This window comes from Zerene cesonia, chromosome 24 (assembly GCF_012273895.1).
Source record: "Zerene cesonia ecotype Mississippi chromosome 24, Zerene_cesonia_1.1, whole genome shotgun sequence".
In the NCBI taxonomy this organism is placed as follows: Eukaryota; Metazoa; Arthropoda; class Insecta; order Lepidoptera; family Pieridae; genus Zerene; species Zerene cesonia.
The window spans coordinates 1,220,862-1,233,968 of record NC_052125.1 but is presented as its reverse complement, the minus strand read 5'-3'; the positions used below and the strand labels follow the sequence as shown (position 1 = coordinate 1,233,968).

Genomic DNA, 13,107 nt, shown 5'->3' with positions numbered 1-13,107 from the left:
AATTCTTTCACCATTAGAAATCTGCAACTCAGTGTCGCTATGTATCACGTGCGAATCCGGGCTAATAAAAATATGAAAGGGAAACATAAAAAAAAAAACATGCAAAAGGCGGCCTTATCGCTATGCAGCGATCTCTACCAGGCAACACTTACCAACAACTCGAATGAGACGGATGTGTTTCGCCGTCTAGTACCAAAAACTCGAATGAATCCAATCACTGTATTTTGCCGAAAGCGGTCATTGGCACCGGTCGACGACCGGAGTACTGACCTATAGTATGGCGGAATACGTCAGCGTAGTAATACTTGCGAATTTAACGGGTTTAAATCGCGATTTTTTGGGATCTAACGCGATAGTGACGGTTACTTGCCTGTTTGTGAAATCGGCTGGTCAGATATGGATGGTTTTTTTTTTTTATAGTGGGGAAATCTTGCATAGATACCCACGGCCCCCGGGGATGGAGTTGTGGGTTATGTCGGATTCTTACCGACCAAAACCCCACTGTGTTCCGTCTAGCCACTTGAGTGAAGGGGTTTAGCGATAGATTAGCATGGTGGTTTAGAGTTACAGTCTGGACTAGCGTATTACATTTTATCTGGGTATTCGAGTGACACCGCGTGGTATGGCTTGTTTGGGATTATATAATGAAAGTTAAGATTAAGGATTCTTTTTATTCAGATGCGTTTTTATTGGAAACTTGGTTCAGCAGTTTTCTTATAAATCGTAAGGTATGAGTTAAGACTTCTAAAATGTAAGTTGTATATAAATTCTACTTAGACCTGTGTCCCTGAATTGGGAATAACTATGGGCTGATGATGATGATGATGGTGATGAAGTTCTTTTTATAGTACATGGGAAATCTGCTGATGTCTTTTCCGATCACTTTAAGCTGATTCCATCTTAATTTGCGCATAAGTAGAACATAGGCATATAGAATACTAGCTACGCCCCGCGGTTTCATCTGCGTAAGTCCGTATCACGTAGGAATATCGGTATAAAAAGTTGCCTTTATGTTATTCCAGTTGTCCAGCTGTCTACGTACCAAATTTCATTGCAATCGGTTCAGCATATTTTGCGTGAAAGAGCAACGAACACACACACACATCCTTACAAACTTTCGCATTTATAATATTCACTCACTCACTCGCGCGGTACCCGGGTGAATGTATATGCTGATCCAGACTACAACCTATCTTTGAACCAAATTTCATGCAGATATGATTAGTTCTTTCGTGAAAGAGTAACCAACATCCATACATCCATCCATCCATACTTACAGACCCTCACGTTCATTATATAGTCTAATGAACTTTTATTTCAACTCGAGGTCGCGTGTTGGATTTATATATCCTACAGCACTAGAAGACTTTTTGAGTTTATCCATTAATATACATACACAACAACACAATTTTAACCAGTTCCCGTGGCTTCAAATAAGTGGCTCGGCGGAATACAGTGGGGTTTTGGTCTAAGAATCCGACATAACGGCTCCATCCCCGAGGGCCGTGGGTAGTTATGCAAGATTTCCCACTATAAAAAAGGTGTATGTGCGATTCACACACGATGAAAGTGAAACTTCAGTAAATCAACAAAATAATGAGATGAATATATATAAAATATAAAATAGTATGTATATTTCTGTTTCATTCCTTGCCGGCTTCATTCTACACATTTTTGTATTTGTGTCTCTTACCTGTCGTATTTTCCGTTGCATCAGCTTTGAAATCACAACGATTCTAAAGAAGTTTCACTTAAAAAAAATTGAACAAAAGAAAGGGATGTACATTTATCTGTATGAATGTTATTAATAAATTCACTCTCTAATTGGTGTTTTACAATGTTGCCATATATAATTTTTCTAATTTATCACGAGTGACGTCACGCCCCAAAACTATCCACAATGATCTCAGTGAAATGGTCGATGAACCGTCACCAAAATATTGCGCATGTCCATAACGTCACTCGGCCTTGGCAGTGGGTTCGAATCAGCTTTGCGCGTGACGATGCGTGTCATTAGCTTGCCGGAATATACTCAAATCAAATATAAAAAACCTATAGAGCTATCGAATGACAGAATCAAAAATTTATTTATTTATTTATTTATTTTATACTTCATTGCACACAAACATTTACATTAAAAGACATATATGAAACAAAAACAAAAGAGACATTATGCACAAATGGCGGCCTTATCGCTAGGTAGCGATCTCTTCCAGACTACCATATAACATAAAAAGAGAGACATTTTGAAGAGGAGGGTGAGCAAAAATTTATAGTTAGAATACTAAAAAACACGTTTTAATAATGGAATTAATAAAACATCTCGCTTGCTCTTAGAGTATATATAAGGAAATTATTTAATACTAATGTTAATTAGAATAATAACATAAGCTCATGAAATTATTGTATTGTCATCGATCGTTAAAGTGTACAAAGTATGAATCGAATATGCTTCTTAAATTTTGATCAAAGTCGAGTTTAATGGAGTCTGTTATGTCCTACAACCGGTCCGCCCCGGCTTCGCCCGTGGTACATGTATACCCTATAGCCTTCCTCAATAAATGGGCTATCTACCATTGACAGAATTTTATAAATCGGACCAGTAGTTCCTGAGATTAGTGCGCTTAAATAAAGAAACTCTTCAGCTTTATTTAGTAGTTGCTATTTTTAAATCACGTCTCCTTTATATTTTAATTCTTTATAAAGTAAGGTCCCGTGTCCCCTAGTGGGGTTTGGGACAGATAATGTACATCTGTTTCACTGATCGATTTTCTTTATGAACAAGTAGGTGCCTTCTGTGTCCTGCCAGACCGAGAATTTTTCTTTGAGATTCACCATCGGGAATCAAACCCAGGACTATCGGTTCTACGCTTACGTGTTAACCACTAGACCCGAGAGGCAGTCTTTACTTCATAACATATCATTATAATGATGCCAAGGAACTGTCCCGTGAACTGAACTGTAGAAACATCGTAAATTCGGTTGAAATGTTTGCAAAGGTCAAAATACGAACTCAAGGTCATTCCCGCGCGGGTGGCTGAGGCCTGAGGGGTTGATGTATTGCTTGATACATCCTGAATGACGCATTTACTAAGGGTTCCGTATATTTTCAATATATACTAGTAAATATGTATTTGATTGTTTGTTGGAAGCTAATCTTGGGAACTACTGGCATGGATAGACAAAATATTGGTGTATTTATACATTTTGAAAACAATGAAGTAGGTATTTAGTTTAATTTACAAGGATATAATTATGAAGAAAAGAATAAAGACGGTATTTGGGTGTTGTGCAAATATTTTTGCAAAAATAAATTGTGACATTGTAAGGAAAATATGGTTTTTACATATAATTTTACATCTTAGTGTAATGATAATAAATGTTTATATATTACAAGGGTATTCCCAAGTATGGTTGATTTCTTGCTAAACCTTTCTTGTACACGATACGCAGTGTTGACTAGATCATCTTTAAAAATATACTACATCTATGATTAATTATTTTTTGTTACATAAAACCTTATTGGTTGAAAATCCTTGGCCGGTAATAAAAAAAAAACACCACACCACACCTACATGTAAAACAATTAGTCACCTGCGCGCGATGCGCATGTAGTGCGCTGCGCTTGTGTGCGTGTCGTTCAGCGAACCCGCGTCGCAGTGGGGCAGGCGTTGACCTACCACGTGGGCTTCGCGCGCTTATCGCTTCCCGGTGCCATTTTTGTTTCATAACTCCCGCGCTTTTGCGTTTACTTTTTTTCTCTTTTCGATTTTTCGATGGCCATGGTTGTGGCGGTGTCAAGTTTTCGGGTGTTTGTGGATGAATTTGTTTTGCTTTTTTTCTTTAGTGGTTTGGGTTGGGAAACTTGTTAGACTTATAGACTAATCATTATTTTAAATTCATAAATTTTAGAGTACATGTACTATAAAAATAGTAAATTTAATATATTATTTTAAAACGTAAGCGAAGGAATATAGCGCTTGACTTGATATGACGTATTTGAGCTTAAAGACATATGAGAGAAATTTGGCGAAAAAAAAATACTCGTATGTTATTTATTCACAAACGTAATAACTTATTTTACTTTTATTTCACTTAAAAAGCTTGATTTCTAACTAAAAATATGACTACGTGACGAAGTAAAGAAAACCATATTTTTTCCTTTTAAAATGTCTCGTAATAAAGGTTATTAACTTAAACTCTAATTATATTGAACGTGTTGTTGCCCTTGACGTACGTGTAAATGTTTTACTCTTAAATATAAATTAAATATATCTTATTCTATTTAATAAGTTTTAAACTTCAGTTTAAAACTCAAAAACTTTTTAATTCATGTATTTTTCGCTTCTATTGAGAGTTACGGAAGATATTTGATAGTTACTCGTTATTTTCCCTATTTATATATTTTTTTTATATATTCGTCGCTATTTTCAATATGATAAGTATAATACATATCTATTATCACAATAAATTGGAAGAAAGTTGTCTTTATTACACACGTAACGTGGTAACGCGTCCTATTTTTTCAAATATAAACCTTATCAAAATCTCATAAATATTTTTCCCTCCAATTTTAAATTATCAAGAACCTAGCAACATACTATCAATACAGCTAACCCAACAAGGCCGTGCCTTTGCAAAGGTAAACAAACAAAATGTGGTGTTAAATTTCTCTCTAGTAAGTACATAGCAACCCGCTATCAAAGTTATATGCATATGCCTCATAAAAAAGTTTTTATTAAAAAAAAACCGCGAATTCAACGATAACTCAATATCGATGAAGATTTCTTATCACACCTAACCTAACGTAAGCCATAACCTAAGCCCTAAATTATAAAAAAAATATTGCATTATAAAAATTCGCCACATATGTATGATAACACACGGATCGCACCTAACGCTAAGTTAAGTCAAAATCCTAAAAAATAACGAATACAATAACTTGTTTATCAATTAATTAACCTATAGTTATTTCTCAAATAGTCGTGTATAGTTCGCTTGTTCCAACAAGCGAACATAAGCTTCAGCCAAAGAAATTAAAAAAAAAAGAAATTGCACGCTGCTATAGTCTGTGTGATAGAAAAAAAGGCGCGCGAAACGTCAAAGTGACGGAAACGTATGACAACGAAATTAATCGCCGATCGATATAGTTATCTTGAGTTCATCGAACCCCAAAATGGTTCATTGGCATGGCGGGCCAACTTCCACAGATTGATGCGCGATGGTGCGTTATTTTCCACAATTAGTACTGTGCTAAGGAAAAACCGCTTCCTTCCAAGGGCCCAGGGAAGCCTCAGCCTTCGCTATTCACCTACTTGTCCATAAAGAAAACTAATCAGTGGAACAGGGAATCACAAGTGACACTGACGAAATATTAAGATGGATCTAGAATTCAATTTAATTTTTATTAATTTAATTTAAATAAACAGAAATATGCTTTTCAACGGATTTTAAACGCGATTTATTCATTATATTATTAACCCGACGTTTCGAACACTTTACAGCGAGCGTGGTCACGGGGAGACTGAGATGTTATATGTCTTGAATCTATCCGTTGAAAAGTTTTTAATTTCTAAATGTATGTCGGCGTGCAACCGCACTTCAAACAACATAGTCACGCATCTTCTAAAACAAACCTGATTCATTGATTGCAATTAGGTTCAAAATAATGTTTAGCAATGTTTATTCTCAAATTAAGAACACAGATTATTATTCTTTAATATTTGACGGTAACTTTAAAAAAAATGTTTATTCTCTAATTAAGAACACAGATTATTATTCTTTAATATTTGTCGGTAACTTTAAAAAAAAAAACTAACTGATTTACTTTTTGTAATCATCTTAAATTTCTTAAAGCGTTTTGCTTATAAATTTTAGTAAGTTGCGAGAATTCATGATTTATTAAAACAAATAATACGTCCAGTTTTGTTATAAAAAACCGAGCGCGCGCCGGTTCAAAAACACTTCGACTCGAGCTGTCGCAGCGAGCGGAGCTCTTGAAGAACGAAATAAATTGAAATAATTATTCACAAGTGTTTTACTTTCTACTACATCACTCAGTATCGGCGAAGCAATGCTCAACGAAGTCGGGACGTCAGCGATGCTGGCGACACTCGTCTTAAAAACAGCCACGTGCACCTTCATCCGTTACCACGTGTCACGCTTCTTCCGTTATGTATAATACTCGCGTGAAACCAAACACAAGAAATATGCTATTAATTAAAAGCTGTTGTTATCAAACTGTTTTAACTGACTTCAGAAAAGGTGGTTTTCTATGCGATAGTATTTATGTTACATATCATGCCGTTCCATTGAAATTGGTCTAGATTAATTTGAAGAGTTTAGTTTTTTGCTGTAAATAATTATTTAATTCATATTTTTTATACGAAAAAAGAACTTTCTAAAAGTAGCAATATAAGCCTGAATTATTGTACTAAAAATTATAGTTACATTAATTTGTAATTTTAATATAAAAAAACCATAAAAAAACGGATCTACGATACATTTTCCTTTATTAAATACTAGACCCGCGGCGTCAGCGGTGGTACCCGGTATAAAAGTAGCCTATGTGCTAGATGTGCTATCTAGACTATATATCTGTACTAAATTTTATACAGATACGATAAGTATTTTTTCCGTAAAAGAGTAAACAAACATCCATCCATCCATACTAACAAATTTTCGATTTAATATTAGTAGGATAACATTTTAGTCTCTATCATAGTATACACTAAACTCACCTTATTATAAGTGTTTTCATATTTACATCGTAACGTATTACGGAAGATAATTAGTAATTATTTTATGAAGAAAAGTTTATTTTTATAGCTATTAGTGCTTTGATTGTGTATCTATTACTAGCGGTCCGCCCCGGCTTCGCCCGTGGTACATATATAGCCTATAGCCTTCCTCAATAAATGGGCTATCTAACACTGAAAGAATTTTTCAAATCGGTCCAGTAGTTCCTGAGATTAGTGCGTTCAAATGAATAAACTCTTAAATGGCTCTACCGATTTTTATGAAATTATAATTAATTTATAAATTGTGAATGATGTTGAACTAGTCAAGTTTAAAAATGTTAATCGCAATGGATGTTTCTTATCATACTAATTTTTTAATTATAAAGAAGCAAAAATATATATCAGTAGTCTGTTTTAATTAACGTAAAGTTAAATGATAATTAAATTGTGCACAAATTTAAGAACATTATTTAGACCGTTGATTTATTAAACTGACAACTATAAAATGTGTGTCTTTATTTTTATTAATATGGAAATTATTATGCATTAATTTATGTGCACTTTTTACGCTAGCACATACGTATAAATATAAAGAGTATATTATATGTTCTGATAGGGGTATTCCAAGTTCAAACATCGGTTCATAGTTCGATGGACGGCGTTCGCCTCATTCGAATTTGAATTTCGAATTTGTTCCTCGCTTGTTTTTGAACTGTTTGTAATTTCACAATTAGAACGAATTTTCGTTTGTCTAAACATTGAATAGTTTCGCGATGAATGCGACCTACGTTCTTATTTCAATTTTGAAATAATCATATTCCAATTATTAAGAAACTCTAAATTTAAATTAATGTTTTTAAGCGTAGTTCCCACCATTTTCTTCTTGTTTTAGATATAATACGAAATTTATATACAACATCATCTACCATCTAAACAATAAACTTAAGCTACGTACAGTTAAATATCATAAAATTTTCATTCGGTTTATTTTAATTCTTTTATAATCTTCTTGAATGTCCATTGTTATTGATTATTCATATCAATTCGATACCCGATTTTTATAATGATATGTGAAATGTGGTTAAATTAATCATATAGATATATGACGTCATTACCGAAAATGAAAAATCATAATAAAAATTATCTTTGATATCAGTATCAGTGTCATTGCACCTTACTGATAGTGTTTTGTGGTTTTTTAGTAAAATATAGCATTGTTTTCGCAGGGGTTAAACAAAGTTAAGAAACGAGAACCCAGTTATACTTAACTAGCGGTCCGCCCCGGCTCCGCCTATGGTACATATATACCCTATAGCCTTTCTCAATAAATCGACTATCTAACACTGAAAGAATTTTTCAAATCGGACCAGTAGTTCCTGAGATTAGTGCATTCAAACAAACAAACACTTCAGCTTTATAATATTAGTATAGATTATACGATTTAAGTGGGTAGTAAAGAATTCAATACTGTTTATTATTAACCACAAACTAGCGTGAAAGCTAAAAACGTAAATGTATTTGTCTCTTTTTTGTTTATTAATCTTTTATATCTAAGTAAAATTTTTAGATTTTTCCAAAAATACAATAATAGGTGTCCCACAACACATTAAATTCTCAAAGGGCCTCTGCGTGTTGGACCTGTGTCCCCACGTAAGTCTTCTAAAAGACCGGATATTATCCTTCTGGTGGTACCCGAGTATTATGGAGAAATACACATAATAATAATATTACATTACAAAAAGCAGTCATATTGAACACTTGCAGGATTACAAGAAAATTTTTACAAACGGACCAATCAACAGCATAGATTTAGTATATACCAGAATGATGAACAGTCAACAGCGTAGATATAGTATATACCAGAATGATGATCACTTGGCCTAGGCCCGTGATCATCAGTAACCCCGGCGACACCTGTGGCCGAGATCTTGTTAAAAGAAAAAAAAAAAAAACATAATAATAATTCTTTATTTCATCTTGATATTTATTTGTCAAATTTGATTGAGAGGCTCTGACCCTCTTGCTAGGTATAACCTGTGTTAACAGAGCCAGTCCCTTCCCTGCTCATTATATACTTGTAGGTAAAAAATTTAAAACATTAAACGATAGAAAAAAAATAAAACTATAACTAAATATTGTTATACAATAGTAATGAACTCTATGCAGTATCTTTGATGAAGTGGTTATAGTCTCAGTGAGATAGCCTTGGGTTCGAATCACAGGAGTAGAAAAAGGCAGTATAATCTTATAAGATCCCATAGAGAATCGACATGTAAAGAAATATCTCTTCAATAAAATTACATATAAAAGTGAATTTAAACAACATAAAAAATAGGTTGGTTATGTATAAGCAAAAAACATATGAGTTTCTGCCCCATGCCCCACAAGGGGACGTGGGGCCGCTATGGGGACTAGTTGAAACGTAACCCCATTCCCCGATGGGCATGGGACATGTTAACCTTTGAAGATACCGTCAAAATCAATAGTTCATTGAACCGAGCGAAGGTCAATGCGGAGAAATGCGATACTAGGTGATACCCTCGGCTTCGTCTATTTTAGAGCCTTTATTTCCTACTAATAATATTATAATTATATATGTCTGGAAAAGAGCTCAATCGGTTACGCCAAATCGGCTATGCTGATTTGAACGAATTTTGTTTAAATATGAATTATGAGGCTCCATAAAGCAAATATAAAATAAATAACTTTACACGTAATTTTACATATTTATTTATTTATCAATAATAAAAAAAAAACATTAATTCTATATTATCATCATTCTTTCTCACATAAGACTTTGTCTATTTCGTTATTAAAATTTATAGTGGTTTTATTTGTTTGAATTTTACTACAAAATATACTCGACCGACTTCCTCATCCTATCCTACTATCCTACTTATATTATAAATGTGAAAGTTAGTAAGGATGAGTGTGTGATTGTTGCTCTTTCACGCAAAAACTACTGAACCGATTGCAATGAAATTTGGTACAAAGATAGCTGGTCGACTAGAATAACATATAGGCTATTTATTATTCCGACAGTCCTACGGGATACGGACTTACGCGGGAGAAACCGCGGGGCGCATCTAGTTGTTAAAAAAATGATAGTTTTATAACAAAAGGCTTTTGGCGACGTTTCCGCACACGTTAAATTCGTATTAGTTTAATAGATATTTTTATGCATATACGAGTAAACCTACCTCTTGAATCACTCTATCTATTAAAGAAACCCCATCAAAATCAGTTGTGTATTTTTAAAGATCTAAGCATACATACATAGGGACAAGCGGGAAGCGACTTTGCATTATACTATGTAGTAATGATACATTTAAAAGTGCTTATATTTCATCGAACTCAAATGCGCCCTTTTTTAACATTTTGTGCCAAATAAGTCGACCCCTGCCAAACTTAGGTCAGGCTAGTAGGTTGCAGGCATGTCTAGTTGGTCTAAGTTACACAATTCGAACTTACACTTAATGTAACTTAAAATTCGCGTGTATGTGTTAAGTTATGATTTAAGTTATGTTAACGTTTGCTATTTATTGGTGTGGTTGCATGAATTATTTTTTATTATATATAGTTTCGCACTTGGTATTACGTATAAAAAAGATATTGTAGTTGCATATACATTTTTATTGGAATAATGGCATATAAATATTTTATTTGATTGAGAACATTCTTAATTTGAATCGATTCCAGAATACCATAGATCATTAAACATAAATAAATTATTAATCAACATGACGAAATAAATACATTAAAACAAACACCTGAATCAAAATAATGTAAAAACCGTCATGTCATTACCCGTTCGCCGGGTTCGGTGACCTTTTGACAATCGAATAATCGACTCTAGGCGAAACGTCAAAACGCGAACGTTCGATGTTGATTTTCAAAAATCGAATCGCCAAAAAATGCAGCCGGTCCAAGCATCCGCCGATTCCACAACTAGAGTTCAACAGCATTTCACCGAAATCTACTTTGTTTGGGTCTCGAGTTCAACGACACGCTGTGACGCCGGCGCGGCTGTGTGCGCGCGCCGCTACGTCCGTACGACACCGCACGCACACATCGATAACACTCATAACTCTATGCCGGGCGAATTTGTCACTTAATTACCTTATTGCAAATATTTTCCTAGCCCTAATCACGGATATTTGACGTTCAATAAAAGACGTTTATGGTACCGAAGGTACCAACCCTTAACGGTCAAAATTGAAGGAGATTTTTTCGCCTATCGTAGTCAGCGCGGTGATTGAACTATCACTATGAGCTAAGTTGATTATTCGGCCCGAATGAAAAAATATATAATTTTTTGTTAGCCCGGTCTGAAGATTCGTCAATGCGTCAGTCACGATCGAGCCGCCCTGGCGTCGACATCTCAAGACTTGCCAGTCGTAGACGCGTAGCCGAGTTGTGAACAACCTATAGTACAAAAGAATAACGTACAAATTTTTTTTTATAGCAGTGAGGTGAACGCATCTTTTGTTTTGTGCCAGTGCCTTAAGTGCAGTGACATGGATTTTCGTAAATGGAACGTAGTGGAGTTCCAAATTTAAATTTCAATCGACTGACGTAAAGATTAACAGAATTTTTGATAATTGAGCTCTGAACAGTTCTCTGTGCTTTATCGAATTCTGTTTTCAAATTGAAATTGGCATTCCTTCTATCCCGGAACTCTTTAAATTAAATAAATTCTCCTTTCTGCTCTTGTTTTCTTTTTACAGATTTTTTAAATTCTGTTAATCTTTTTTAATAAATTTAAAAAATAGTATACGGGAACAAGTGTATAAAAATACAATAAACAGAAACAGTGCCTTAGTAGAATGTGTATTTAAGAAGAAAAGGGATATAAAACAGAGACCACGGCGACAAAATGCCAAAAAACTTGTTGCTTTTCAAAAAGTTAATACCTGAAATAAACTTCGCGAAAAGAAATCTTACATCGCCGCTCGGCCGGAACATATATATCAGTTAAAAATTACAATAGTGGTGCTTTATAATCAACCAAGTTGAAACATTAAATAGTGCCATAAAGTTTTCTCGAAGAAAAATAACTTATGGTAATAGCAAGACGTTGCCTTACGACATAGTCGGTTGGAATTTTTTTCGAAAAAGGAACACCAAGAACGCAGTGATACTAGTGTAAGCCATGCGAATACGATTCGCGCGTTTACAAAATCATTGGCCGAAAATCACTTAAGTTTTTAAATTTTTGAAAAAGGAACGATGATGAATAACAATCAGTTCCACGAGCTGTTCGGGTCTCAGTGGCCTCCAGACCAGCACGGGGGTCACTCGTCGGCCTCGACGATGCTGCATCAAGGCCAGGGTCTACCCCAGGGGATGCAGCTGAAACGTGAGCCGCATGAGGTCCAGGGGGTGATGCACAACCAGATGGGGATGGATATAACTTCAGGCTCGGTGGCGGATAGCACCTCCCCTCCCCCTGGCAGTAGCGACGGGATGTTCGGGTCATCGATCTCAGGAATGTTCTTGGACAAGAAATCTGCCAACTCTATAAGAGGTATTTCGTCTATTCAAATGTTTTTTTTTTCTTTCCTAACAGCCAGCTGTTTGGAGACTCTACTCGTATGTGTTTGAAAATGAATTTATGAATTTTGTTTTTTTTAATGGAATGTTTTACGTTTTATAATATGCCAGTAATGTGTATAATAATTAAGATAGGATAAAATACATTTCCAATTTGGAATATAAATCTAAAAAATAATTTACAAATTTGGAACGTCATTAGTATCGTTCGAATATTTTAAATAATTTTCGCTTTGAAATAATAATAATTGCATCATCGCTGAAATTTGATATTGGAATAAAGGTTTATAATAAACTTTGACATGACGACATTGATTTTTCTGTGTTCTATTTTTGAAATTGTTTAAAAATAGGAACTACCTATAAATATTTAAAGAAGTTTTAATGTAAAGCCGGGTCGTATCATTTCTTACCAGTTACGTAACGTTGCGTAGACCGTGACGAAGCATTGATTTTTCCCAGACATCTAGACTTCATAGCAGTACGACCCTACCATATAGCATATATAAACTAGAGACAATTGTTTTCTATGTAGAAATTTATTATCTATAGACACAATAAATGAATAGTGAAATTGGTGAAATTCTTATAAGATTCTTGTTGGAAAAATTATCACATAAATGGTTAATTGTAAGTTACCATAATGACGTCGTTAGTCGCAATAATGAATTTGTATTTTTTTTGTTTACTTATGTTAAATCGTTCTTTTTTTAAACAAAAATTTTATGACGTTTTCGAAATTCAAAAGCGGAAATAGAAAAAACAGTTAATTGATCTTATTGCATTATTAAGACTACGTATGAAGTATTAACAC

At 34.3% G+C, this 13,107-nt stretch overlaps 1 protein-coding gene across 7 annotated transcripts in view; it reads left to right on the top strand.

The window, feature by feature from the left end:
• LOC119836552 (probable nuclear hormone receptor HR3) overlaps nt 1–13,107 on the top strand; it is a 103,457-nt gene that overhangs the window by 67,700 nt on the left and 22,650 nt on the right. The window contains exon 1 of one of the 7 annotated variants that reach the window (XM_038361936.1): nt 11,508–12,267. The exons of the other annotated variants lie outside the window; for them this stretch is intronic. Within the exon in view, the coding sequence (XP_038217864.1) occupies nt 11,970–12,267 (298 nt within the window). The 5' untranslated portion in view covers nt 11,508–11,969. Of the gene's footprint in view, nt 1–11,507; nt 12,268–13,107 lie in introns of those variants that run through there. 7 annotated transcript variants of the gene reach the window in all.